The sequence below is a fragment of the Brachyistius frenatus genome, unplaced genomic scaffold (assembly GCF_029030835.1).
Source record: "Brachyistius frenatus isolate BFR_SWC_R1_liver_20210118 unplaced genomic scaffold, ASM2903083v1 Contig_13, whole genome shotgun sequence".
Taxonomy (NCBI): Eukaryota; Metazoa; Chordata; class Actinopteri; family Embiotocidae; genus Brachyistius; species Brachyistius frenatus.
In genome coordinates this window covers 5,875,001-5,899,812 of record NW_027210612.1, presented here as the reverse complement: position 1 = coordinate 5,899,812, position 24,812 = coordinate 5,875,001, and the positions used below count along the sequence as shown (strand labels likewise).

Below are 24,812 nucleotides of genomic sequence, written 5' to 3'. Positions count from 1 at the left end.
TATTTATATTTTCTGACATATCACTGTAATCTTACGTTGCCTTATCAAATTCTTTTTGACAGGGGGGGGCTTATCATTATGATAATTAAAGACAGTTTTCAGTTTTGCTGCTTAAAAGCAAAAGTAGTGGGATTACTGCAGCATGGACTAATCACTTCATTAAAAGTAAGTAAAAATGAGGCAACATAGTTGGTGTAATAATAAATGTATAAACACAGTATAATTATAGTGACTCTATAAATGACATTATACTTTAGCTGGGTCAGTGCGGTTATATCTATTTTTATTCATACCAGGAATGTCAATAACAGTAAAAAAGAAATTGGCACTTCACAGAAGTTGTTTTTCTTTCAAATTTGTTTAAAATGTTGCTTTATCCAAATTACCAAGAGGTACAGAAAGTACACAGTTAAAACCAAAATGTGAATGCTTCAGCTTCTCCTCGGTGGCATCAGGTTATATAGATATATTTAATTTGATAAATCTGACTCTGAAATTTCACCAATACAGTAAAGGTGAATGGAGTTTAGTTTTTTTTAGTTGTAAAAAATGATGTTTGAAAAATTTAACAGCATCTCTTTCAAGAAACCGTTTTTGTTACTCTAGATATCCACATCCACAGAACACAATGTGCACAGTCTTCACTGGAACTACTTTCTACTGAAGAAATAGTCCTTACTTCTACTGTCTGCCGTTTGCTCTATAGGCCCCCCTCTCCTTTCAAATTCCAGATTAGCTGCTGGTAATGGACGTAGGTTTAAATCCATTTTCAGATTAGTTTAAAGACTAACAGCATCATCTGTGAAACACAGTGTAAGCATGACAAAGACATGCAACAGACGGCTTTCCTCCTCGCACCCTCGTGTTCTCTACTGTTCAAGCCAATTAATATAGGTATAGCTGCGATGAGACAAGTGCGTGTCTCTCCACTGATTCTTGCATCCATTCGTCCTTCCTCTTTTGTTTCAGAGGATAGATGAAATCATGTCTTTCTCACTCGAACTCAGGAACAGCATGAACTTATTTGCATCATAATAGTTACATTTTAGATGCTGTAAATTCAGCAGAGGAAAATCACACACTCTACTGTAAACACGAAGATTATTAAGCAGAGCTGTAATCCATCGGTCCTGCGGGGCTGGGAATGGATAGAATAGACAGATCGCTGACTGCAAGACCTCAGGCAAGATGGAGGCAAATCTGTCGGCTACAACTGTTGTCACCCCAGCCAAGTGTGCCCTGGGACACTGGCCTACATACACACACTACTGCTGGAGGACAGAGAGGGAAAGGGAGAGCACCAGCCCACTCTATCCATCCACCATCCACTCTTCTTCACCTCATTCGATCCTCATTACTTGCCTCCTCTTATATAGCACGTACATAAAACCACCCTTCAAACTATGCTCAAATTGTCTATGTTAAAACATCACGAGGTATTTTGTAAATGGATGTGGCGAGTTTAGTTATCTTCATTTTTAGAGAACTGCACCACGTGCCACCGTGCTGTGGATTCAGTATGCACGGATCTTAGAATAAATAGTGTAGATGTGAACTTGTGTGTGTGTGTGTGTGTGTGTGTGTGTGTGTGTGTGTCTCTGTGTCATCTGGTCAACTTTGTGCCTTCACACACCCCTGCTGTGAGGGTGGCAGAATCAGTGGCTCTACACTGCCCAGTAGGCACAGCTTTCATCCAACATGACAGAACCTCTCTCTGCGCTTCCTTTGCCCTCGTTTCTCTCTTTTACCTCCGTCACTCTCTTACCTGATTGATCCACGCTTTCATCTTCTCATCCTCTTCATTTTTGTCCTTCATATAGCTGCTCTTTGTTCTGTTCTGTTATTTTTTTTTTCTTTTGCCTTCAATCCATCAGTTTCTCTCTGTTGCCCTTTGTGGGCACAGCACTGCCAGGCAGTGGCTCATAGGTACTAGGCCAGTGCCCCCATCAGCAGATTGTACTGGGAGATGATCACAAAGAGGAGCAGGAAACAGAAGGGAGGAGGATAAGACCGGAGCGAGGTAGCGGCTTGGTTGAGATAATCTGGAAGATGCAGAAGGAGGAATACTGACAGGGAAGAGAGAGAGAGAGAGAGAGGCAATGGTAAAGATGACATTTTAAGGTGGGGGAAGACAGGATGGTGCTCCTTCACTTATACTGGAGAGTATATGTGAGACACTGACTAGAAAAATTATTTATTTGAAATCAGTTAAAATCTGCTTTATTTCTCCATTGCAAGTTGCATTTTTACAAGTTGTATGGCATCTAAAAGAAATCCAATTAAATGTAATGATTGGCTTTTTGTATGGCTGTCTTATACATGCAGCCTTGCAAAATGCATTAAAGTAAGAATAGTTAAAGCTGCTCTTTTTTTTAATCCACATGTGTAATGATAACCATAGGAACTCATAAATTGCATCCATAGTGGTTTATTTTTAATATAAAAAAACAACCTTTTATCTTTTATAGACAGGGACATACTTCAAAAGATATTTCTCTTCATCACAGCTGCTGCTAACAGCTTTTGTTCATAGTCATGCACATCCTGAAAAATGGCCAAAATATATAAAAAGGGAGTGTATATTAATGTGCTCCTGGTTCCAAACAAAGCGCTGAGTGAACCCTGACCAGTGGAGTCTGTTAGCAGGGAGGTAGGTAAATACACGGCTGATTAAAAGTAAATGGCCCAGGGGAGAGGAGAGGAGTGTGCCGAGTGTGTGCGTGTGTGAGAAATGAGGTGTGGAAGTAAGAAGATAATAGATCACTGAAGAGTATGTTGGGTTGGTTCGGAGAGTGAGATGGTGCCGGGATGCTTCCTGCCAGTTGCCCCCCAAAGCGTATGACCAGGTGGGAGGGGTGAGGGGTGTTTGAAACGACTTCAGGTAATTCTCAAGTGTGAAGTGAATTCCTGTGTAGGTGGATTGTTTTCACACCGGAAAAGAACACGCGTGGTCAAGTTTTCAGTACAAACACTCTTTTCTCTCACTGTTCAATCTTTTCATCACTGTTCATCTGAAACTTTCGCCGCCATTTTTTTTTGGTCTACATTGCATTTAAGTTCAACACTTAAAATCAATCAATATGCACCCATAATCAGACTCATATTTGGGTTTTTTTGAGGGGGGTGGGGAGGATTTTTTTCTGTTCCTAGTCTTGCTTTTATATCACTAATAATATTAATAATAAATGATATATTTCCACAATAACATTCAGATAACTGGGAATATACTTACAATTTATAAAACGTCTAATAAGAAGTAATTTGATTGAAATAATACATTTTCGGCAAACATTTACCTTCTCATCTGAAATAGCTGTGACCTCCAGCACTGCCACATATGTTTCCCACAACTATTTCTGTAGGGCACAGATTTGACACTGCCGTCGAGTCCTGGGTTCCTGGATTGGGTCAGAACGAGAGCATATTGTACGTATGCTGTGTGTTTATTTTTAAAAACCACAGATGCCTGCGCTGCCACTCCGCTCCTCTTGTGTTAAGACCATCAGTCATCTCTGCCAATTAAGATTTATAAACTTCTCTCGCTCCGTTTTGTGAGCAGATAGATGATGACAGAGGCCAGTCACCGCTAATTGCTTAAATCTCGAGCTGGGTTTTTCTCTGAGGGAATGTGCGCTGCAACAGCAAATGCTTTTTTCAGTGAGGGTCACGTCTATTTGTAGCTGTCTGTGTGTATTTGCATGCAGTTATTCATATGGATGAGAGATCAAAGAGAACTTCAGATGAACAAAACTGCAGAGTTATTGTCCATACTTTGGCACGTGTGTGTGTGTGTGTGTGTGTGTGTGTGTGTGTGTCCAGGAGGGTACTGTATTTAATTTTTCTTGCTACTTTTAACAGTTGCAGTTTTCTGTTTTTTCAGGCACGATTGGCTTACCACTGACCTTGGTGGCGACGGGGGGGCTTTAGTGCTCCTTGAAGAAGAAAAGAGGCTTGGGCCGCCCGCTGTAAACAAAGTTGACTTGCCGACAGATGGATTGAATGACAGAGAGGCTAACTGAGCCAGGAACGGGCCTGGCAGCATCGCACTGAGCAGAGAGAGAGGGAGAGAGAGAGAGAGAGAGAGAGAGAGAGAGAGAGAGAGAGAGAGAGGAGGGTGGTGGTAGGGGGGTTAGGGGGAGGGGTGGGGGGGGAGAAGAGGTGGCCAACAGGAGAGGAGGTGTGAACAGGTGCAGGGCCGCTGAAGGAAGAACCAGCAGATGGAGAGAGACACAGCCAGTTTAGTTACAGGAAAAAAAGGGTGGGAGGGAGAACAGGAGGGAGGAGGGAGAGATGGAAACAGCAGAAAATAGGATCGGAGCAGAGACGAGGATGCTCTGGACGGATAGATAGATGGACGGACAGATAGATACAAGGGCTGGGCACGCAGTTAAACAAGCTGCATCAGGCCGCCTCTGTGCTCGATATGTTTGTTTCATAAAGTGGAGCAGAGTGATGAAGGGAAGGGGGGGAAAAAAGGTGGTGATTGACTTACATCACCCCGAGGTTTAATAAAAATGTGCTAAAACACATTGAGGTGCGTGTGACAGAGAATCGTGTGACACCGTTTGCGCTCCGCGACACGAAAACAATTCAAATGTTTATCGTGCGCGGCACCACCGATACGCAGCACAGCAACTGTTCAATATGTCACTTTATTTTCTCCGCGGTGCACTCATCCATTGTTGGCAGTATCAGTTAGACGGGCCTACACAAGGCCGCCGTCTCACCGTCTCTCAGTCGCACGCTCACACATAAGCAGAAATCATCTCTGTGGTCCCGCGTATCAAACTGTTGAATATTAATGTTGTCTGATTGATGCAGTCTATCATAAATAGTGGCGGATGCACTGGAATTCCTCCACAAGAATGAATCATCGTGAGTGTCACCGATTTGAGTGGTTGAAGAGCAAATAGTTAACAGTTGTAATTTTATATACAGTAACACACACCAGCAGTTCATTTCCGTAAAATCTTACTGACATCAAGTCTCACCGGATAACTGTCAGAGCTTCGGCTACAGAACCGATCTGAATGGAAGTACAGTGAACCCTCGCTATAACGCGGTTCACCTTTCACGGTCTCGCTGCTTCACGGATTTGCATCGTGCATTGAAATCACATTACGACTATATGTAACGTAGATATATTTAATGTCCAGTTCTATCTATTTCAATTGTAAAATAAAGGTTACTACTTCACGGATTTCGCCTATCACGGTTTCTATTTGGAACGTAACCCCCGCGAAAAACGAGGGTTCACTGTATCATTAAAAAAAAAAAAAATGTAAGTATGGGTATATAGTTAAATGAATGCATTCAATTTTAAAGGCATTTTAGAAAATAGAATTCAGAGATAAATTATTTTTATTGTCAATTCTGTTATAATATCTTAGTTACAAGCAGTGTAAGATATTACAGGTAATACATAAATCTCACCGACTGAAGGTCACCTTTTAAAACACTCATTTCACTTTTGTGATACTATTTAAAAAGTGAGTAAAACTCTGGATGGATGAGCTGCAACACAGCACAGCGTGTAGCTATCAGTACAGATGGTCCTCTGCGATAGAAATAGCATTATTTCTCTTCCTCCTGACTCTTCATCTCCTCCTCAACAACTCATCGCCGGGATCATCAGTACCTCCAACAGTCAGTCTTTTTTTTTGGTGTGAACAATGCCTGTGTTTCTGTGTGTTTGTGCTATAGGCTCAGTTCACAGTCTGTTCACCTGTATGTTAATTTCACACCTGTTATTTTGCAGCACAGGAACATCGTGGAGCATAAATATGAATATGCATTGATTTGACGAATTGCGCTCTTTAGTAGTCCATTTCTTTTTCTGGAGACGATTAATATACAATATATGTTCATATTCACCACGTTATCTGCCTGACAAAGCTTTCAAAAAGTAACTCAAGTTTATGTTCGGTGCACCATCATGTCACACGTTATTTGAAATGAAATCAAAATAGAAGCGTCGATTTAGTGTATTTTACATGTACACTAATATTCTTTCCGTGTGTGTGTGTGTGTGTGTGTGTGTGTGTGTGTGTGTGTGTGTGTGTGTGTGTGTGTGTGTGTGTGTGTGTGTGTTCATATATGTATGACTTAAGTTGGTGTGTATGTTTCTCAGTGATATTGTGTTTGTTGGAGAGTGGAGTCTGTTTTTACTTCCGTCTAAACAGCGGTCAGTGGTGTCTGGTGTTGTGAATGTCTCCGATTCCTCCAAGTCCACCGTCTGACTCCAATTTGTGCTCGTTCTCTGATAAACCGCGGCATTTGGTGGTTCTGGCGTGGGATGCCGGCTGCACCATAGGGTGCTGCAAACTCCGCGCTTGGTCAGGCCCTGGCACCCCACATCTAATGGGCAACAGCTTGAATAGTGCCCACTTAAGCAGGCAGTGTGGACTGGGCTCCCTCTTCTTCCTCACCACTCCAGCCAGCTAGCCAGCCAGCCACCGCCTCTGCCACCTCCCACTTACCCAGCAGCCACTGTACCTGGCCACAGCCCCAGAGCCATTCCAGCCCACCTTAGGCCCCTGGCCCATGCAGCTCTCGCCATACTTATCAAGCTGTCCTACAGTGCAGCAGGCCAGGCATATACAAACAGGCCCAGCTATCTGCTAACTGAACATTCAGTCTATTGCCTCCTAGGCCCAAACAAGAGTTCCTGCCACAGGCAGCGTCCCAGAGCCCATTCACCAATTAACTGGAAGGCAGATTATTGCCCAAGGAGAATTATGCAGCTCCAGCTCCACATATTCAGCCTCTGCTCTACCCGTCGCCCCTAAAGCTTGCTCCAGGGCTTGGCTCTCCGCTGACATCTCTCCTTTGCTTTCTTTTTTTTTTTTTTTTTTTTAATGCTTTAATTTGATAGTGCTCATCAGCAGCCATTTTGTGACAGCGTTTTGCAAGCAAACATGTTGCATTTGATTGGGGATACAAAATGGCGTTGAGGAAAGAAGCGCACAACTTAGATTTTCCAGCTTCTGGTTGATCTTCGGTGAGGCTCTCAGGCTCTTGTCACAAGGATATAAACACTGAGACCCAATGAAATGAACAAAATCTTAAACTCAGCACACCTCTCCTCCAGGATTTCTCCACAAATGAAGGCCTTCAGTCGGCTCGCTCTGCTCTGTGCGCTTTCTTAGGTTGTACTTCTAAATTGTTGGTTTAGTTGATCAGCAAGAAGCAAACAGATGCCAAATGTGTATCTGTCTTTTTAGCTTTTTTTATCCTCGGCTTTTATCACCCTCCTCTTCCTCACCACCACTCTATTGCTGACTGCTGGAACTTTCTGGCGGTCTGTCTGATGCTAATTGGTGGGTAAACAGGTCTGGTGTGAGCCTCCCCCTCCCCTCCACCCCCCCGCATCCCAATCGCACACAAACGCACACACATAGACATACACAAATACACACGGCCCCCTGGAACCTCTTGCAGGACCAAATGGCTGGCAACGCCTGCCCGCCATCTCCCGCTGAGCCCTGGTGTGCGCTTTGGTGGCTCAGGCTGCTGTTCAAGCCCAGCGGGGGTTCATTCACTCGCGCACACACTCATACGCGTACAGACACACACAGTCTCCTTGTGTCCCCTGCACACCCGCCACCCGCTTTCACACCCCAGACAGCAGGACAGCAGGAGAACACACACACACACGAAGGAACAGACAGACGCGGTCACTTTAGAGATGCAGGCCAAGCGCTGTAGGGGAGAAAAGTTTTCACTTAAACTGGAGAATTCTCTCTTCATTAGCGCCTTTGGACTTCAGGAAGAGTTCTGTTTGTTTGTTCGTTTTTTTTCCTCTCTTTGTAGTTTTTCTTTTCTCTCCTTCTTTGTCTGTGTCTCTGTTGTTCGAGTACGTTTGGACTTAGTTGAGTTGGAAAGTTTGGTTCAAACGGGAACAAAATGCACCGTTGTTCAAAGTGTCACCTCGGTTTGCATCTTACCTGCTCCGTTCGGATATTGACACAAATTCAAGCAAAGATTAAAGCGATTTGATCGCCACCAAATATGTCAGCATTCCAGTTGAGCCAAGATCTCTGCACTACATAGTGATATATATTCATATGTCGCCCCTCTGTAAGTGCAAGAAGGACTGTTGAAGTGATATTATAGGATGTCACCGTAGTGTCATGTGTGTTTGCAGCATTACTGCGGCCATGTTAACATTTATATTGGTGCAAGTTGTACAACAAGATCTGTTTTTATTCTTTAATGCTACAGCAGTGTAATTCTTGGTCAAAACTTCACCCTCAACTTTTAGCCAATCAGTGGAAGAGGCTTTTCCTCGTGACCTGTTCTGTATGTAGTGGACCAGCTTGAGTGAGTGAGTGAGTGAGTGAGTGAGTGTGTAGTATACATGTGTGTTGTGGACAGCTGCTGTACCACTCAGGGGTCTTCAGGCTGACAGTGGCCTGACACGTTTACCCTCCGACCCCCCCCGAGCCTTTCCTGTCATTGTCCTTCCCGTCCTTTCCTTCATTCGCTCTTGTTGTACAGCGTGTGCTCTCCTCCTGCTTCCTCTCTCACCTCTGTGTTCAGCTACCAGTCTCTGTTTTCCACATCACCGATCTCATTCACACACATAAAAAAAAAAACCTTTTCCCCAACTTGTCCTAGAAACGTCGGCAGAGTCTGCTGGAATGCCGTCCGACCGCACAGCCGCAGATACATGATATGTTCTAGTCAGGCGGACGGTGTTTGCCTGATAACTGATCGCAATGCAAGACCACATTTATTTTTTATACTCCTGTTAAAACATCAACAATAATAAATATGACCTGACATTGCACATATCTCTTAGTTTGAATGACTCATTTTGGGACTGATTATTAAATTGACTTCCTCCAGAGACTCCAAGAGACTGATTGACATGTCTTTTAATGGCACAGCATGAAAGTAAATTTAAACATCATAGTGCAGGAGTTAATGCGCGAGACAGAAGATGAGAAAGAGGCCATCAAGCACAGACTAACACAGTGTGATGAATGGTTCAAGAACTGGGCATGTATTTAGATTTGTTTTCTTTTACATGTATGATCCTGTGCATGTAAATCCTGTACATTTGATACAGCAGCTACAGTATTGTAGTCTTTGCTTCTCTTGAGTTTTACTTGGATCGGTAAAACAGGCAAGTGTTAGTTTTTCTTTGAGGGAGCGAGGCAGGCTGTTGCTGTGATGCTAATTTAAAAATGTCTTAGATTTGGCTCCCCCACTGCCCTCTTTCATTTGCTTTACGCCTCAGATTTATTCAATGTTTTGTGTCCATACTAAAGTTGCAAATATAAAGTTAATTTTACTCAGTTTTGCCTCTGTTACGTGGCAATAACTGCCTGACGGTAATCTGACTGCTCCTCTATTGTTTCAGGGTTGTAAAGGAAGGAAAATAGTGTTTTGTCGTGGAACTGTGCGTCTCTTTGCACAGTGCACTCTTACATGGACTCTTACAATAGGAATAGAAGATGTGGTCAAAATGATCATCTCATCGAATGATGAAATAGCTATCGGCTTGTTTAGTTTGACTGGGAGACAGCTTTTAATGTTGCTGTAACGCCTCCGTTCTTTTCCTCAGACAGGACAGAGAGAACGCAGGACGGGCTCACGAAGAGCAAATGGCATCTGCAACACATTCAGCGCAGGAACGGGAGCGAGAGCTGACTGGGACGCTGCAGCAAGCAGAGGCTCAACACCTGCAGAGAGGTCAGTGCTTCCATACACAGCAGTTGGAACGAGTTTCAGACGTACTGTTGACTTGTGACGCAGCTCACTGTGTCTTCTTCCCACCTCTCCGACTCAATCAAACATGTCTGGTCCATATCTGTTCTTCAAAAACACGAGTTTCCTCTTCGCTCGCTCGTACTGTCCTCACTACAGATCCACCTTTGATTTACAGTCACGTGTACTTTGACTGATCGGCATTGGATGCAGTAGTGTTACACTACAGCTTTCTGTCACAGTTCAGATGTCCACTGGAAGTGGTTGACAAAGCATCATGCAGGTTTTTTCCCCACAGTTTTGTTGATTTAAGTATTAACTACACATTTGCAGCTTATTTATGATCAAAATGTTAAATGTTAGTTTGTGACTGTACTTTATTATTTTAAAAACTGTATGACGCATGCTACTTTAACTTCATTTTATCTAAATATTTTGCATCTGCAGAAGTAGAATTGTAACATTTCTATTGCTGTCAACTGCTGTCAAGATCATTAAATCATTAAATGCTGTGTTTACATCAGCTAAATATACGTATCAGCGGTGCAGGTAAACACTTGGAGTCCGGTTACATTTAAAGGTTTTCATAGAAGAGCCAAACACGCATTTGAGAACATCTCTACACGGCCACCCATCAGTATGTTCTTACATTTGCAGTGCCACTAGGTTGACTGTAGGCCCCTGCAGTACACAGCCACATTATCTGTTCCACAGAAGAGAGGTTGATGTGAGCAAAGCACCAGAACAAAAACACAGCAGAACTGAATTGGACCGAGCAATTAGAAAATTGCAAGGAGTGAAACAGCAGAGTTGACCAGGGTCAGTGTCGGATTCACAGACATGGAGCTGGGAGGCTTTTCATCTCTTCCTCAAGGATAATGCAGCACGGTGGATCTTTGCTAAATGCGGGTCTTGAACCTGCATCCTCCAGTTGAATGATGTATTTTGTTCTTAATGTGCCCCCTCACACCCACCATCACACTATGGGGACGGGAAGACAACTTCTCCAATGAGCCGAACAACGCTGAGCTGAAGTGACCTCAAAAGAGCAGAACAGAGTAAAAAAAAAATAGCAAAAGAGAAGCTTTAAGAGGAGAATAGAGACTCGCCGGGCAGAGCAGAGGGAAGGTGATGGAAGCAGAGCGGGGAGACCCAGCTCAGAGCTCCCTGTCTGTCTGCACAGCAGAGCTGCTGCTGCTAGCACATCTGTTGCACCATCTGGATCCCCCCCCCCCTCCTCATAACCACCACCCACCCTCAGCCACTCGCCCTCCCTCCCTTCTCCTCCATCTTTATATTTACCTGTGGTTCCCTTCAACAACCAGGGAGCCTGCTGGTACGCAGAACAAAGATGGAGGGTATTGAGGGAGGAATGGTTTGAGGGAGGGGAGGGAAGGGGAGGGGGGGGGGGGGTAAACAAAGGGTTTCTTTCTGGCGCGTGTCGGCAGCACACATGTTGTCTAAAGAGAGCTGACATCAGAGCACAGCAGGAAACTGTGGATGGGGAGGGGATAGAGGGGTGGACGTCCTTTAGTAACTCGCATCACTTCCTCTCCCCGTGCAACCCAACAGACGAGCTGGATAATTAGCTTTCTTGCTCTCCAAATCCCGCCTCTCTGTCCATCCGTTTGTCCTTCCATCCATCCGTCCCCCTCTCTCTTCTTCTCCACTCCCTCCCACCTTTTTTTTTTTTTTTTTTTTTGAATTTCTTTTTTTCATGTTTCTTTTTTGAGTAAATGTGTACAGAGCAGCCTCTAGATGATATCAGATATTTGTTTCCCTCCGTCCCTCCCTGCCACGCTTCTTCCCTCCATCCCTCCCTCCCTCATTTTTCCTCTGTTTGTTTCCAGTGCCAGTTCTGCTGTGTTTCTGTGTCCCAGGGTTCTTTTTGGCCTACGCACGGCCAGACGCATTCAAAGCCTGTTCGGCTAATTAGCATTCTTCATACAACTTTTCCAGGACTGACCAAACTTTGTTGAGTGTACGTGTGTGTGCACGGCTGCGAGTTTGTGTAGTTAAGTGTAATAGTTTAAGGCGCCGCAGCATCCAATTTCTGCTCTCTGTGCATTGTCTGTGGCGGTGATGTGAAGACGGAGACTGTATACAGTGGAATACATAAAGCTGGTGAATACGTCCTCCTTCATGTTTTCATAGCAAATCTATAGCACACAGAGAGAAGACAGAGATGTCTAAAGTGTAAACGATATCAGTGCGGAGATCTGTCGTCACGGCTCTCCCTCTGTCCTTTTAAACTATCTCTCTCTGTCCCCACACAATATCTACTGTATGCAATAAAAACTCTGAGCCACTTTTCAAAGACTGCGAGTCCTTGGTGTTTTTTTTGGTTTTGGTTGACTGTAACAGAATGCCGGAGCAGGTGGATCATTCCCTCAATCCAAACGGCAGCCATTGTTATTTTAAAAGAGCAGACATATGTTGGAGAGGGGAACGTGGACCATTTCAAAGGAACGATGAAAGCCCAGTGTTGGATTGTTCAGAAAGAGGCCCCCATGAGCGGATGAGAACGTGGCAGGAAGGGTGGAAAGGAGAAAGAAAGCTGTTTCAAACAACAATCCGCTCTCTTTCTCCACCTCGTTTTACCCTCCTCTCGCACACTTCATGTTTCCCTTGTCTCTTCTCCGTGTGGCTGCTTCTCTCTGTACATCTCCTGTCGTTTGAACAGTTTTGATTTGTATGTGAATGTTGACGAAAGCATTTTTTTGGGCCCACGTTCAAAGAGACATATGCATCTTTCTTTTGCCGCAGTATTTCTTGCAGTAGGTGTCATTGTTCGGCGAAGTCAATGTTGCCCTCTGATTCGTGAAGCCATTTGGTTTCGGACGTGTTAACAGAAGAAGCCATGGCTGCTCTATTAACGGTCCTTTCTTGACTTTTATTTCCTCTCACTAATGCAGGACATCAGGCAGTCTGTTGAGCCACAGTAGCTTGAAACTGAAAACATGGTTGTTGTTTTTTTTTTTTTTTTTTTTACTGCTAAACTTGAATTAATTGGAAGCATGAAAAAAATTCAATCCTCAGTCAATGACGTAACCTAGAGTTTTGCATCTTATTTGGTGATATTAATTTTATGTTAAATTTGTATTACGTAGAATCACAGAAACCTGCTCAGGTCTGTGAATTAAAAAAAAAGAAAAAAGAAAAAGCCAACTGAACCTTTCGCTATAAAATTGTAATCACTTCAGTTCCAGTTACAACTTTAGAAATCACATTGTCATGTTCAGTCAGATTTATTTATATGGCACATTTAAATACAACAACAGTTGAACAAAGTGCTGCACGACATCACACTGAATTAAATCCAATCAGACCGGAACATTTTAAGCCATTAAAGACAAAATAAGTGATAAAAACTACCCCAAAGAAATGAGAAATACAATAAAAAGCAGACACACAAAGAAAGCAGTAAATAATTATACAAAAATTATTATAATAAAACTTAAACTGGGCCTAATCTGGAAAAGCCATTGAAAATAAATATTTTTTTTCAAAGAATTTGAAGACTGATGGAAAAGTTGACCTGATCTGAAGGAGGAGGTTGTTCCGAAGTTTTGAGAAAGTCTGTTCGCCACAAAGAGTCAGTCTGGATTTAGAAACAACTAAAAGTTGTCCAGTGACCTTAGCAAGCAACACGGTGACAAAAAATATCTGCTGGCGCTTCATTACAGTCCTGCAGTATATTGTAACTGATTGTACGCATTATTTCCCAGTCAGCCATCAACAATTTCCTTCCCAATACTGTACAGATGAAATGACTTTGCTTTCTTGTTCTTTGTTTCTTTTTAAATCTATTTTACTTTACGGTGTAGTTTTACTGACACTTTGAGATTGTCTTTGTTAACTTGTACTTGCTATTAAATCATGTTCAAAGAGAATCATTTACACTAAACAAGGTCCAACAGGTGATCCGGAGACAACGGATCCCCCTGGCAGCTTTTACAGTTTTATGACGTCTGTGGGCTGAAAAGTAAAAGTGTGAGATCTTGCTTTAACCTGCCGTCAGCATCTGTGCAGCTATTGGAAGTGCATGAAATCACCTGTTGTGGTTCACCCGAGACTCACGGTCAGCTCTCCCACGACTCTTTGCAGTCGGAGAGTTGGACGGTCTCCTGAGTTCCCAGAATTCCCTGATCAGGAAGCTGAAGGAGGAGTGCTGCAACCTGGGAGCCAAACTGGAGGAGCTGACAGAAAACAGCAGGTCAGTGTTTCCTCTTTCACTCTTTATTTTCTGTTCGTTTGGACAAAGTCCCTCAATCATGCTTTCCCCCACTCATTGTTTGCTCCATGACGCCGTGGCTTACTTATCTATTGATTTGTTTGTTCATGAAAACAGTTGTTTGTTCTCTCGCTCTGTTGTTTATTCCCTCTATCTGTTGGACACGAAGCATCATCTATCCCGGCTGTTCGGACGGAGCATGTCAACATACTACATACTGCTTTCCAGTCTGACCTGTTTTCTTGTTAACCTGATGCTACAGTAATCACAGCAGGCCCGCCCAGCTCTCCATCTGGGCTGCCTGTGTGTGTGTGTGTGTGTGTGTGTGTGTGTGTGTGTGTGTGTGTGTGTGCACGTGTGTCTATATATGACAGTGACCCTGGGCCCAGTGTCCTGTCAGCTGTTGGAGCTGTGCTGCACATTAGTCACATGACAGCCCTCAATCTGGCCCTGCCAGACCGCACTGGCCTCACCAGCCACAGGACACGTGCACACAACACACACTCCAAAGTGCCAGGTGTATTTTCTAACGTAAGAGCGCAAATACTAAACACACATATCGAGTATTAATGTGTTCTTTTTGTTTTTTTTTTACAGGTAGGAGTTCGCACACGCATGCGGACAACACCGGCCGGAAGGCTCGCAAACTACATCTGCTGTATCTGTGCGTTACGTAGTTTAGCAGCAGTGTGGCGTTGGTGTGTTTTGCGCCTCGGGCTGGTCGGGCTCCTGGAGTCCCAGCCCAGTGTAGCGGCTAAAGTCCTGCTGGACGGCCTCAGTCGGGCTAAGTGAGGTTACGCTGAGACAGTTGTAGGAGGATGAATAAGAAAACTGTTTTCAGTGGTTAGTGGTGCTGACACGGCGCGTCGTATGGGGCGGACCGATGCCGATTGCTGCTGTGAAACAGGAATGCAGAACTACAACGTCCAGACAGAGAGCTTTGTTTCATGTCACGTCTCTTCCTTTCACTGCATCTCCTGTCTGCATCTCTGCTGTTGCTGTCAAATAACGGCAAAATACCAATATAATAATCTTAAAAAAAGAGGTTTGCCTTTTGGTGTATTTCGAGCAACCTCATCATCCTTTGACTGCAGGGTGAGTGGTGTCGCTTTTTGATCTTACTTGTCGATTCGAAGACACAATTTAACCTTTTGACTCTGTGCAAATACTTTTTCTTAATCGATTACATATTTTGAAAAAAGCCTAAACAAACATTATAAGTTAACAAGTTATCTGAACTCCTGAGATCTTTAGAGACTTTAAACTGTTAAAAACGTCAACTTTAAATGCTGCGTCTGTTTTACCTTTCATTGTGAAGTCCGTCTACACAGCTGACACGTCAACTTGTACTTTTCTGTGCAGTATTTGTTCCGTCTGAAAGTTTTATGATGCGCCGTACATTGATAAGGTGAATTATATAATTATATCGTAATATACGCGTTAATATATAACTTTAGAGCATCTGTGCGTGTGTTTGTTTGTGCAGACGTGAAGTGGAACAGCTGGCACTGGAGAAGCAACACCTGGAGGAGACAGTGAAGAGTCTGAGAGCTCGCTGCTCCAACATGGAGGAACAGTGCGTCCAGCACGGCCGCATGCACCAGCGCATGAAGGACAGGTACGCAACACGCACAGCTACACATTCTGTACGCACACCGGAGGACAAGATATTTTCTGATATCCTCATCTCCATTTGTTTGCTAATAAAACCTGATTTCTACAAGTATGATCTGTTGATTCCTCGATCAAAAAGTTGAGGAATATATATATATTTTTGTATTTGATTGAAAAACTACCAGTCGTACGGTATGCTGTGATTTTCTATGACCGTGTGTATTTTCATATCTATTATTAAAAAAAAATTAAAAAACAGTTTCATCATAAAAGTAACTGCAGTCTCGGTGCAGTTGGCACTCTCAAAGGGTTTTCTGGTGTTAGTTTCTTTTCATTTGTGGAAGGTGGCAGCGAGCTTTCTAAAAAAAACAACCAAAAAACTAGTTTTCTTCACAGTCTGTCCCCAACCAGGCAATCTTCTGCACATCTGATGTTTATTTTATATAAGAATTGTTTTAATTTTTGTTGACAGTGGTTTTTGTGTCAGCAGTTTGTTCTCCTGCTGGCTGTATAGAGGCAACATTTTCTAATTCTTCAGGCTGCACACACAAAGTGTTCTCTCGTCAAAAACTCCTCTTCTTTTTTTTTTTTTTTTTTTACATAATGTGCTGGAGAAAATGAAGTAGTTATAACTTCCGTGAATCGCTCACGACGGCTCACTGCATTCATGGGAAATATTTAACAGCTTCACGTGCAGCGTGCACTCAGTAAAATGTGTTAAAAAAAAGTCTTAAAATGAGGATCGGTAGTGCTCAAATATTCAAAGCTGTGTTGATTCACACCTCTGTGGTTCAACGCAGTTACAACATTAACAGGTAGATGCTTCATGTGACGACGTCTGATTCACTGGTGACTCGCAACACAAAGTACTGTCTGGTGGGGAAGCATGCTGCGAACTACGCACAGCTAAGTTGATCTTCTCCTTTTTCTTAACAAACTAGATAAATTAGCTGTCTGACAACACGCCCTCATTCACGCCGTTACCTTTAACTGCTTAACACACACTGAGCAGTCTACTCTCTAATGAGCAGCACAATGAGATAGTAGATACAAGAGGTATTCAAAAAAAAAAGAGTTGTGAAACCGCTCCTGTTGTTTGCAGGCGGTAAGTAACACTGTAACGTGCACGGAGCAGGTGGACGCCATAACCTTCATGAGGGAGTATTCCAAGTTTTGTCGCTTGATCAACATCAGCACCAGAGTTACGTGTTTTTGTAAAAACTGGTTTGGCGCATTGGCAATTTTATCATTGACTTGTGTACAATTTTGTCTCAAACTCTGGAAATTGGCAACACAGACACTTAAAATGCACATGGAAGCCCGCAGTCATGATGTAATGAGCCGGGCGAGGTGTTTTGAGGGGCAGAAGGTCACTGTCCAAGACCGAAGTAGGTGTGTCAGGTCAGGAGCTCAACCGTTGGCTTTTTTTGGGCATTTGTGGTGTTGTGCGCCATGACTTCGTCTCCCAGCGTCAGACTGTCAACACCGAGTTCTACCGTGACTTTCTGAGGGAAAACACCCGCTGCAAATGATCTGAACTCTGGTGTGCTGCTACTTAGGCTCTATGGCAATATGTTCGCGCCGTGCGTTGAAAATGGGCAAGTTTCTCGCCCTCAACACCCACGTCACTCAACACCAACTCACCAGATTTGGCTCCTTGTGACTTTCACAAACTCTTATGTGTGCTTCTTTGCTCAAGTTTCAGGTCCACGGTGAAACATGTGTAACAAAACATGTGTAACCCCCTGCATGTGTAACCCCCTGCAACATCACGGTGCTGCGCTTCGTTCCTGCACAACAGGAGCAGTTCTCTGGACCTTTTTATTGCTCCTCGTTTTAACAAATCATCCACAAGTCATTTCAAACCAAAAGCATGAAGCATTGTTAGAAGAGCAGTGCTGAACAACGTCAGTTGATTTATTAAGAGACAAAGAATGCGGCCATTTTGATAGTTGAATTATTCATGAATAAGTCGCTGGTTGCAGCTTCTTAAATATGAACATTTGTTGGTTTTCCTATTTTTAAAAGCTCCAGCTCAAAGTGCTTTCATCTTTGGCTTATGCTACAGTATCTGTGTGTGTGTGTGTGTGTGTGTGTGTGTGTGTGTGTGTGTGTGTGTGTGTGTGTGTGTGTGTGTGTGTGTGTGTGTGTGTGTCCAGGATGTGGGGGTCTCTTCCTCTTGAGTGGGGAGCCCAGTTGGTGTGCGTCTCCACGGGGTGCCTGGCAGGCAGCCTGGCTCCGCCAATGTGGGCGAGGGTGTGTGGGTGTTGTTGCCCCACTCTGCAGGATCTCTACCCCAGTGACCCTCCCCACCCACCCCCACCCCACAACTCCACTTTCCTCTTGCACACAACCTTACACACACTCGCTCACCCTTTTTTCTCCTGCTCCATCGATGACACTACATATTGTCTGCCACCCACCGGTGTTAACCTGCCGACACTCAGACGCTGCCAAAAAAACCAAAGTTTACCGAGTCACAGCTGTCTCCTGCTTGCCGTGTGACTCTTTTTCTGCGTTTCATAGACAGAAAAACAGTCTAAAGTTGTCAAGGAGTGCGAAGTATGAATATTCTGTATGTTTCCGCGCATATGTTATGGTGGTATTTTGTGTGTGTGTGTGTGTGTGTGTGTGTGTGTGTGTGTGTGTGTGTGTGTGTGTGTGTGTGTGTGTGCACGCGTGTATGGGTTGCTATTGCATGTTCTCAGGAGGTTTAGCAGAGTAGGAATCTGGCTGCCAAAAGTGGATTGGCTGGGAAGTTGGCACCTAACTTCTCCCTTCTCCCAACTGAACCACGATAATCACTCTTGGCATTTGCCGAGTTTTATTTTCTGCTTTGACACTTAGTTTTGTCGATGAATCCTCCTGATATTTAAAAATCTCTCGAGTTCGGTTCTACAAGAGGTCACTTTAGGAGGGACTGTTCAGCTGCTTGACCACATTTTAGTAATTCGTTTTGCTTTCGGTAGAAGAAGGTGTGTGTGTGTGTGTGTGTGTGTGTGTGTGTGTGTGTGTGTGTGTGTGTGTGTGTGTGTGTGTGTGTGTGTGTGTTTGCTTGCTTGAGGAGGCATTTGTTCGGTTTGAGCGGTGAATACATGTCGTTGAGGTATTTACGCATTATTTTTGAGGTGATTCGTTGCAAGGAGGTACAATACAGAGACGAGGGAGAGAAGTATGGCTCGCATTCATGATGCACATCGCAGCGCATGCTTTCCTTGTGTGCAATTGGGTTTCAGGTACTGATAGTACTCTGAGGGCAAAACAAAAACAAACTTGAAAACCTGCCACAAATATATTCATACAGGAGTAAAATACAGAGATTCACAGTGTTCATCGGGTCTTTACTGAAGTCATGTGTTGTTGTTTGTGATGCACAGGCAGCCCTGAACTTTGAAATCTCCAATTAGAGTGTGCAGGCAGTTCTGTTTGTGTGCATATTCGTCTATAAGCCGGAACATCATATGGTACTTTTTCTTGCACCGACTACCACGCATGTTCCCGTGGTCCTTGTTGTGTGTGTGTGTGTGTGTGTGTGTGTGCGCGCGCGTCCATACATTGGGTATATGTTAGTTGGTCCCTGCAGGGCCTTGAGCACTTGGTGGGCGCCCTGCCGTGCTGCTCGGGGGTTAAGGTGTACGTGTTAACAAGCTGGTGCAAGTGGGTTCAATATCCAGCGCCCCGCCCCTCCCCACAGCCTCTCCATCGGCCTGCAATCTGTGCTGCGAAGAGAGGCAACAGCGCACCACGCACAAAACATTTGGAAAATCAGCTTGATTTATTTTTACATGGGCAAGCTGATTGCCAAACTACACAGGGGTTTCAGCACACAATGTTTTGCTGCACCATTTCATTATTTATTTCACTATTTCTGTGTTGTTGCTTTTTTTTTTTGCCTGGAAATGAAGGGATGGAACGGAGGGTGGAGGGAAGGAGCAGAGCAGCAGAGAGTTAGAGAAGATGCAGAGACAGTTACAGTAAATCATCGATTTAAAGGCTACGAGTTTAATTTTTTTATGAGCGTTTTGGTTCAAGAAATAATGCTTAACATTTTGGATTTGTTAGGTTAAATGTGTCTTTTCTATAAGTGAGCACAAATGGGAAGGTTTGTAGCGTTGAGCTTTTTTTTTATCTGCAACTTTCACCAGAATCTTTATTAGTTTGGTTGCATTTTATTAAGTTATTATGTAATTTTCAAAGGTTTTTTTTTATTCAAGGAAATGCAAACAAGATTAGAAATGAAAAGTGATGATGAATTGCTCCTCACTGCGAGCAGCGCATGTTTTTGGAGAAAACTCAGATTATATTCACATTTACAAGCAATCAAATGATAAATGCAAAAAAAAATGGAAAGATGGGTTATTAACTTTTTTTTTTTTTTTTTAAAGAGATTGTTAAACTTACAATCTGTTTTGGTATTTTCAGATAAATATTATTTGTTTAAGTAACATATATATAAAATTCTGACAAAAGCAAAAATCTTAGTTCCAGTTCATTTAGAGGGAAACATGCGAGATGTTAGTGCGAACACCTCCGCTCTGAACATATTTCCCTCCCATGTACACGTTTTAGTTGAGTTAAAAGATGATTATTAAAACATTACAACAGTTTTTGCAATAAGAAAAGATGAGAAATATATAGTAATATGTAAATAAATGTCTTTCTGACTAAGTTGTACACTTACTTGCATTTTGTGTCTGGAAATCATAACTTTTTTTCGAGGATGTATCTTAAAAAAAATATATATATATATATATATTTCTCCTTTTTTTGTGTGTAATGAAACTAATTTATGTCTATAAAAAAATAGGGATTTATATGAAGGATCTTTTCGGGCAGATTGATGCTGGTGAGAAATATGAAAAGTACAGAAAGAGAAAAGTTCTCTGACTCCTGCTGTTTTTCTCTTCCTCTCTTCTGTTTAAGATTTGCATCCACCGTCCTCCCCTCTGCCCTCCGCCCGCCTGCTTCCTCTCCTTTCTGCTCTTCTCCATGCTCCAACTTTACTCCTCTCCTCTTTTCTCCTCCTCCCCTCTGCTTTCTCTACTAAACACCACGCAACCTTTTCTCACCCCACAGCTGTTCGCAGGCTGTTTCACCAATTATCACTACGCATGTACACACTTAGGTCACATACACAGACATCTCTCTCACACACGCACGCACGCACGCACACACACACACACACACACACACACACACACACACACACAGACCAACATAACACCAACACTTGTGTGTGTGTGTGTGTGTGTGTGTGTGTGTGTGTGTGTGTGTGCGTGCGTGCGTGCGCACGTACTTTATAGGTGTGTGAGCGTTTGAGTGAGCGCGCGGCTCACCGTGCAGCCCTTTAAGGGGAGTAGCAACATATACGCAGATGTGTCTGTAGATCCACAGGCTTCTCTGGGCCATATGGCCTCCGCGAAGAAAGATGGTGCGTGCGTCTGGAGGATGCAGAGGAGGGAGGGATGGAGCGAAGGATGGAGGAGAGATGGAGGGCCATGTGTGGCATGAGCTGTGCAAGCAGTTGTTGAAGTATGTATGCCTGTGGAAGTGTGTGTGTGTGTGTGTGTGTGTGTGTGTGTGTGTGTGTGTGTGTGTGTGTGTGTGTGTGTGTGTGTGTGTGTGTGTGTGTGTTTGCACCAGAGGCTCCAGGAGATTGGTTAATGGAACAAATGGTCGCGGCGGGCCGGGGAAGAAGGAACAGGCTTGCTGCTACCGCGGGCGGACAGCGAGCCTCGGGCGAGGGCTGCTTCATCTGGGCTCCTGCCACACACACACACACACACACACACACACACACACACACACACACACACACACACACACACACACACACACACACACACACACACACACACACACACACTCGCACACCCACCCTCTGTCAAAACCTTCTTCTCTTCACCCCCTTCTCCCCCACCCCCCCCCCCCCTCTCCCAAACACACAGTGTGCTGCCATGCCCCAGAAGCAAAAGGACGCTCCTCGCAAAACTTTTCATTTGCAAATGAAGTTGGCAGAGGCTGGGCAGAAGAACACAGGACAGCTTTCATTTGTCTCATCTGTGCGTGTGTGTGCGCGCACATACACGACCATGTTGTGTGTGCATCTGTGTGTGATGGGTGGCAACTGTGTGTGTGTGATCTGAGAGGTACAGAGAAACAGAGGGACGATAAAAGAGCGAGATGTGGAGAAAGGGAAAGAAGAAGTCCTCGTGCGAGCCGCAGCGTTCACACGCTCATCGTTACGCTTCATGTTCCTCCGATATCTAATATTAACATCGCCGCTGTCACCTCGTGTTAGTATGTTTGACAAATACTTTTTTTTTTTTACTGATCACATATACAGTGTTTTTTTTCCCGTTGCGGTGGTCTGAGCTGTCGGGTGTTTCAGCTGCATTGCTGCATACATTTCCTGAGCTTTCTGTCCAAAGAAAAATATTGTTAAACTTGTTCAATGAAGATGTAAAGTTGAAATATATTTGATGTATTTAAAAAAAAAAAAAAAAAATGTTTTTATAAAACTGACTTGATATTGCAGATGTGAAATACTGAACAAAACCAAATGTGAGGACATCGTAATCGTTTTAAGACTAACAGTTTATTTCACTGTTCGTACTTAATCTCTCTTTTTTTTTTTTTTTTTTTTTCCATTTCTCTGTCACGCTCGTGTTCTGACCTCAGGATGGCGCTGATCAGTCGTCCTCCCTCCTCCTTCATGGTCCTCTGCCGCTTTTCCCATCGTTTCTATCTCTGCATTGCCCAGCTGGCTTCTGTAGCCGGGAGCGACCGCAGGGCGGCCTGCTGAAAGAGCATTGTCAAACGGTGGCTTTACAGCTCTGTCACGCGCACACACACACACACACACACACACACACACACACACACACACACACACACACACACACACAGACACAGACACACACACAGTCGCACAGATTTGCAGCTCAGATGTCGGGCTGTAGCCAGAGGCTCGCAAGCTGGAGCGTTAACTGTGCAAAGCGTCATATCTCAAGCCCGAGTCAGTGACACTAACACTACTTCATAAAACTACAAGTAGAGAAGTCGAGCAGAAACACCTGCCCCTTCTTTAGAAAAATGTCAAATGTAACATCAGCAGAAATGCTTTAAAGCCACGAAAGCAAACACTCAAACACGCAAGACTTAAAAAGAATCAGCGGGCCTCACGGCAGCAAACGCTTTTATATTGAATAGATGATATATCCGCCTGCAGCGGCACCGACACCTCTGTTAGTACGGTTGAGGAAATGAAAGCAGAGACGACTCGTGCGCCCGTCCAGGGCTGTTTACAGCTTCGTCACATCATGAATATATTTCTGACATCCCTTCCTAAACACTTTACAAATCTGTTTTATCATAACTACTCGCCAAGAGCGTTTTATTTTACGCTGTTTGATCTTGTGTGAGTTGATGTTGAACTGCTGTCTGGGACCGAAAACAGAGAAAAAGAGTCTGAAATATTAACCGACTCTTAACCTCTGAAATCTGGGCGCAAGAGGTTTTTGTCAGACCAAAGACCAGGCGTTTATGTGGAAAAGATGAATTGATTTTTCAATTTATTGCCTCTTATGTATTTATATATTATCATATCATAACCACCAGATGTACGGGCAGTTTGAGAGGACAAATTCAGCCTCTTGACTTCTGGATGTTTTCACTGTGAACAGATATCAGAAAAAAAGAAATGAAGTTAAATGAATATAGAGAAATTGGAGATGTCAGTTTTAAACAGGTTTTCAAACAGGATGATTTGTGAGGTCTGTTTGTCAACACATGCACATCAGCCTGTGTGTTACAGCTGTGGTAAAATACAGCCTCACAGGTCAACACAACAGGTTTCACATGTTTTATCATTTGCACTTAAGAATTTCACACATTTTTGAATTGTGATGATAGTAAACTGATCAAAGTGTTTCAATACATATTTATAATTAATCCTGTATTATTTGAAACCATGGTGCTTTAGATTTGCTCATGTTTTGTGTGTTAATCAGCTGGTTTCATGTCTGATCTCATTTCTGCTGTTTCAGTCACAAAGTGGAAATGTTTCTCTCACGGCGGTAACAGCGGACGTGACTTTTATTATCTATTTTATATATTTTCTTAAGTGAAGAGTGTTTTAACTCTATTTTCAATTGAATTTGAATTTTAAAATAAAAACGTTAAAAGCGCAACGGTAAAAAAAAAACCCCAGCTGTAATGACAAGTAAATGTAACCAAACAATTCCCGTCATTAGATCTATAAAGTTTAGCAAATAATTTTTCTTAATAGGTGAAAACATTAAGCAACACTGTCTTTTGAAAGATTTATAGTCGTAAAAGGATTTAATCCACTAATTATTTAATACAAAACAAAATTGTCATTTAAAATGATTCAGTTTCAACTCTGATTTATTTCATTTAGCGTAAAATTTCAAACAGGCTCAATGGAAACAAACAGATAAAAAAAAAAAAAAAGATAAAATCCACAGCAAGAGAAAGAAATTGAGCTTTTTTTTTAATGATATAATTATGTTGATTTGGTTGATCTGACACATTGAGAAGCACCTTTTATTTCAAGCCAATCAATGAGAACAAACAGACGAGTCGACCTGAGAGAATTGAACTTATTATATAGACACGATAATTCAGAAATGTCTTCAGTGTGTGGGGCCAAATAGGGAAGTGAAATAAATATTATTGCTATAAGACTGCCGGATTCACCTCCATGTTAAAGTAAATGCTCTGACGCAGGTATTTTTTTTTTAAAGAAAAGCTAAACGTCCGTTGCGGATGAGTTGCAGTGTTCGTGCGACTTAACATCTGGCACACGAGTAACAAATAAAAACGGCGTTCAGCGCCGCTGGAAAACAGCTGTGAGCTGTAGACTAAAGGAAAGAGCCGTTGTTCTCACTTCTAACCAACACGGCTGCACAGATGATTTAAAAAAAAAAAAAAAAAAAGGATTTATCAGCAGGATGATCAGAGGCCACTTCACCCTACGATTGTTTCAGCCCACGTACATATTTCTTCTTTTTTTTTCATCATAAATTTCATCCTCTGTTAGATGAGAATGACTGCCAGCTAAATACTGCATATTAAAGTTGTACTATCTTTCAGCAGAATCTTGAGGAGGATTGTTTCAGTGATCTCATAAAAGGGATTTTATCTGCACATTGGAAATTAAACATGATGAATGCCAGCACGATATTTAATATACATGTCATATCTCTGGAAAGGTAAAGTAACTTCG

The 24,812-nt window shown here is 43.1% G+C and overlaps 1 protein-coding gene across 2 annotated transcripts in view; it reads left to right on the top strand.

The window, feature by feature from the left end:
• Positions 1-24,812, top strand: part of sdccag8 (SHH signaling and ciliogenesis regulator sdccag8) — a 46,615-nt gene that overhangs the window by 12,947 nt on the left and 8,856 nt on the right. The window contains exons 14-16 of one of the 2 annotated variants that reach the window (XM_069692946.1): positions 9,572-9,699; positions 13,822-13,930; positions 15,435-15,566. In XM_069692946.1, the coding sequence (XP_069549047.1) occupies positions 9,572-9,699; positions 13,822-13,930; positions 15,435-15,566 (369 nt within the window). Of the gene's footprint in view, positions 1-9,571; positions 9,700-13,821; positions 13,931-15,434; positions 15,567-24,812 lie in introns of those variants that run through there. The other variant, XM_069692947.1, reaches the window with a different exon arrangement.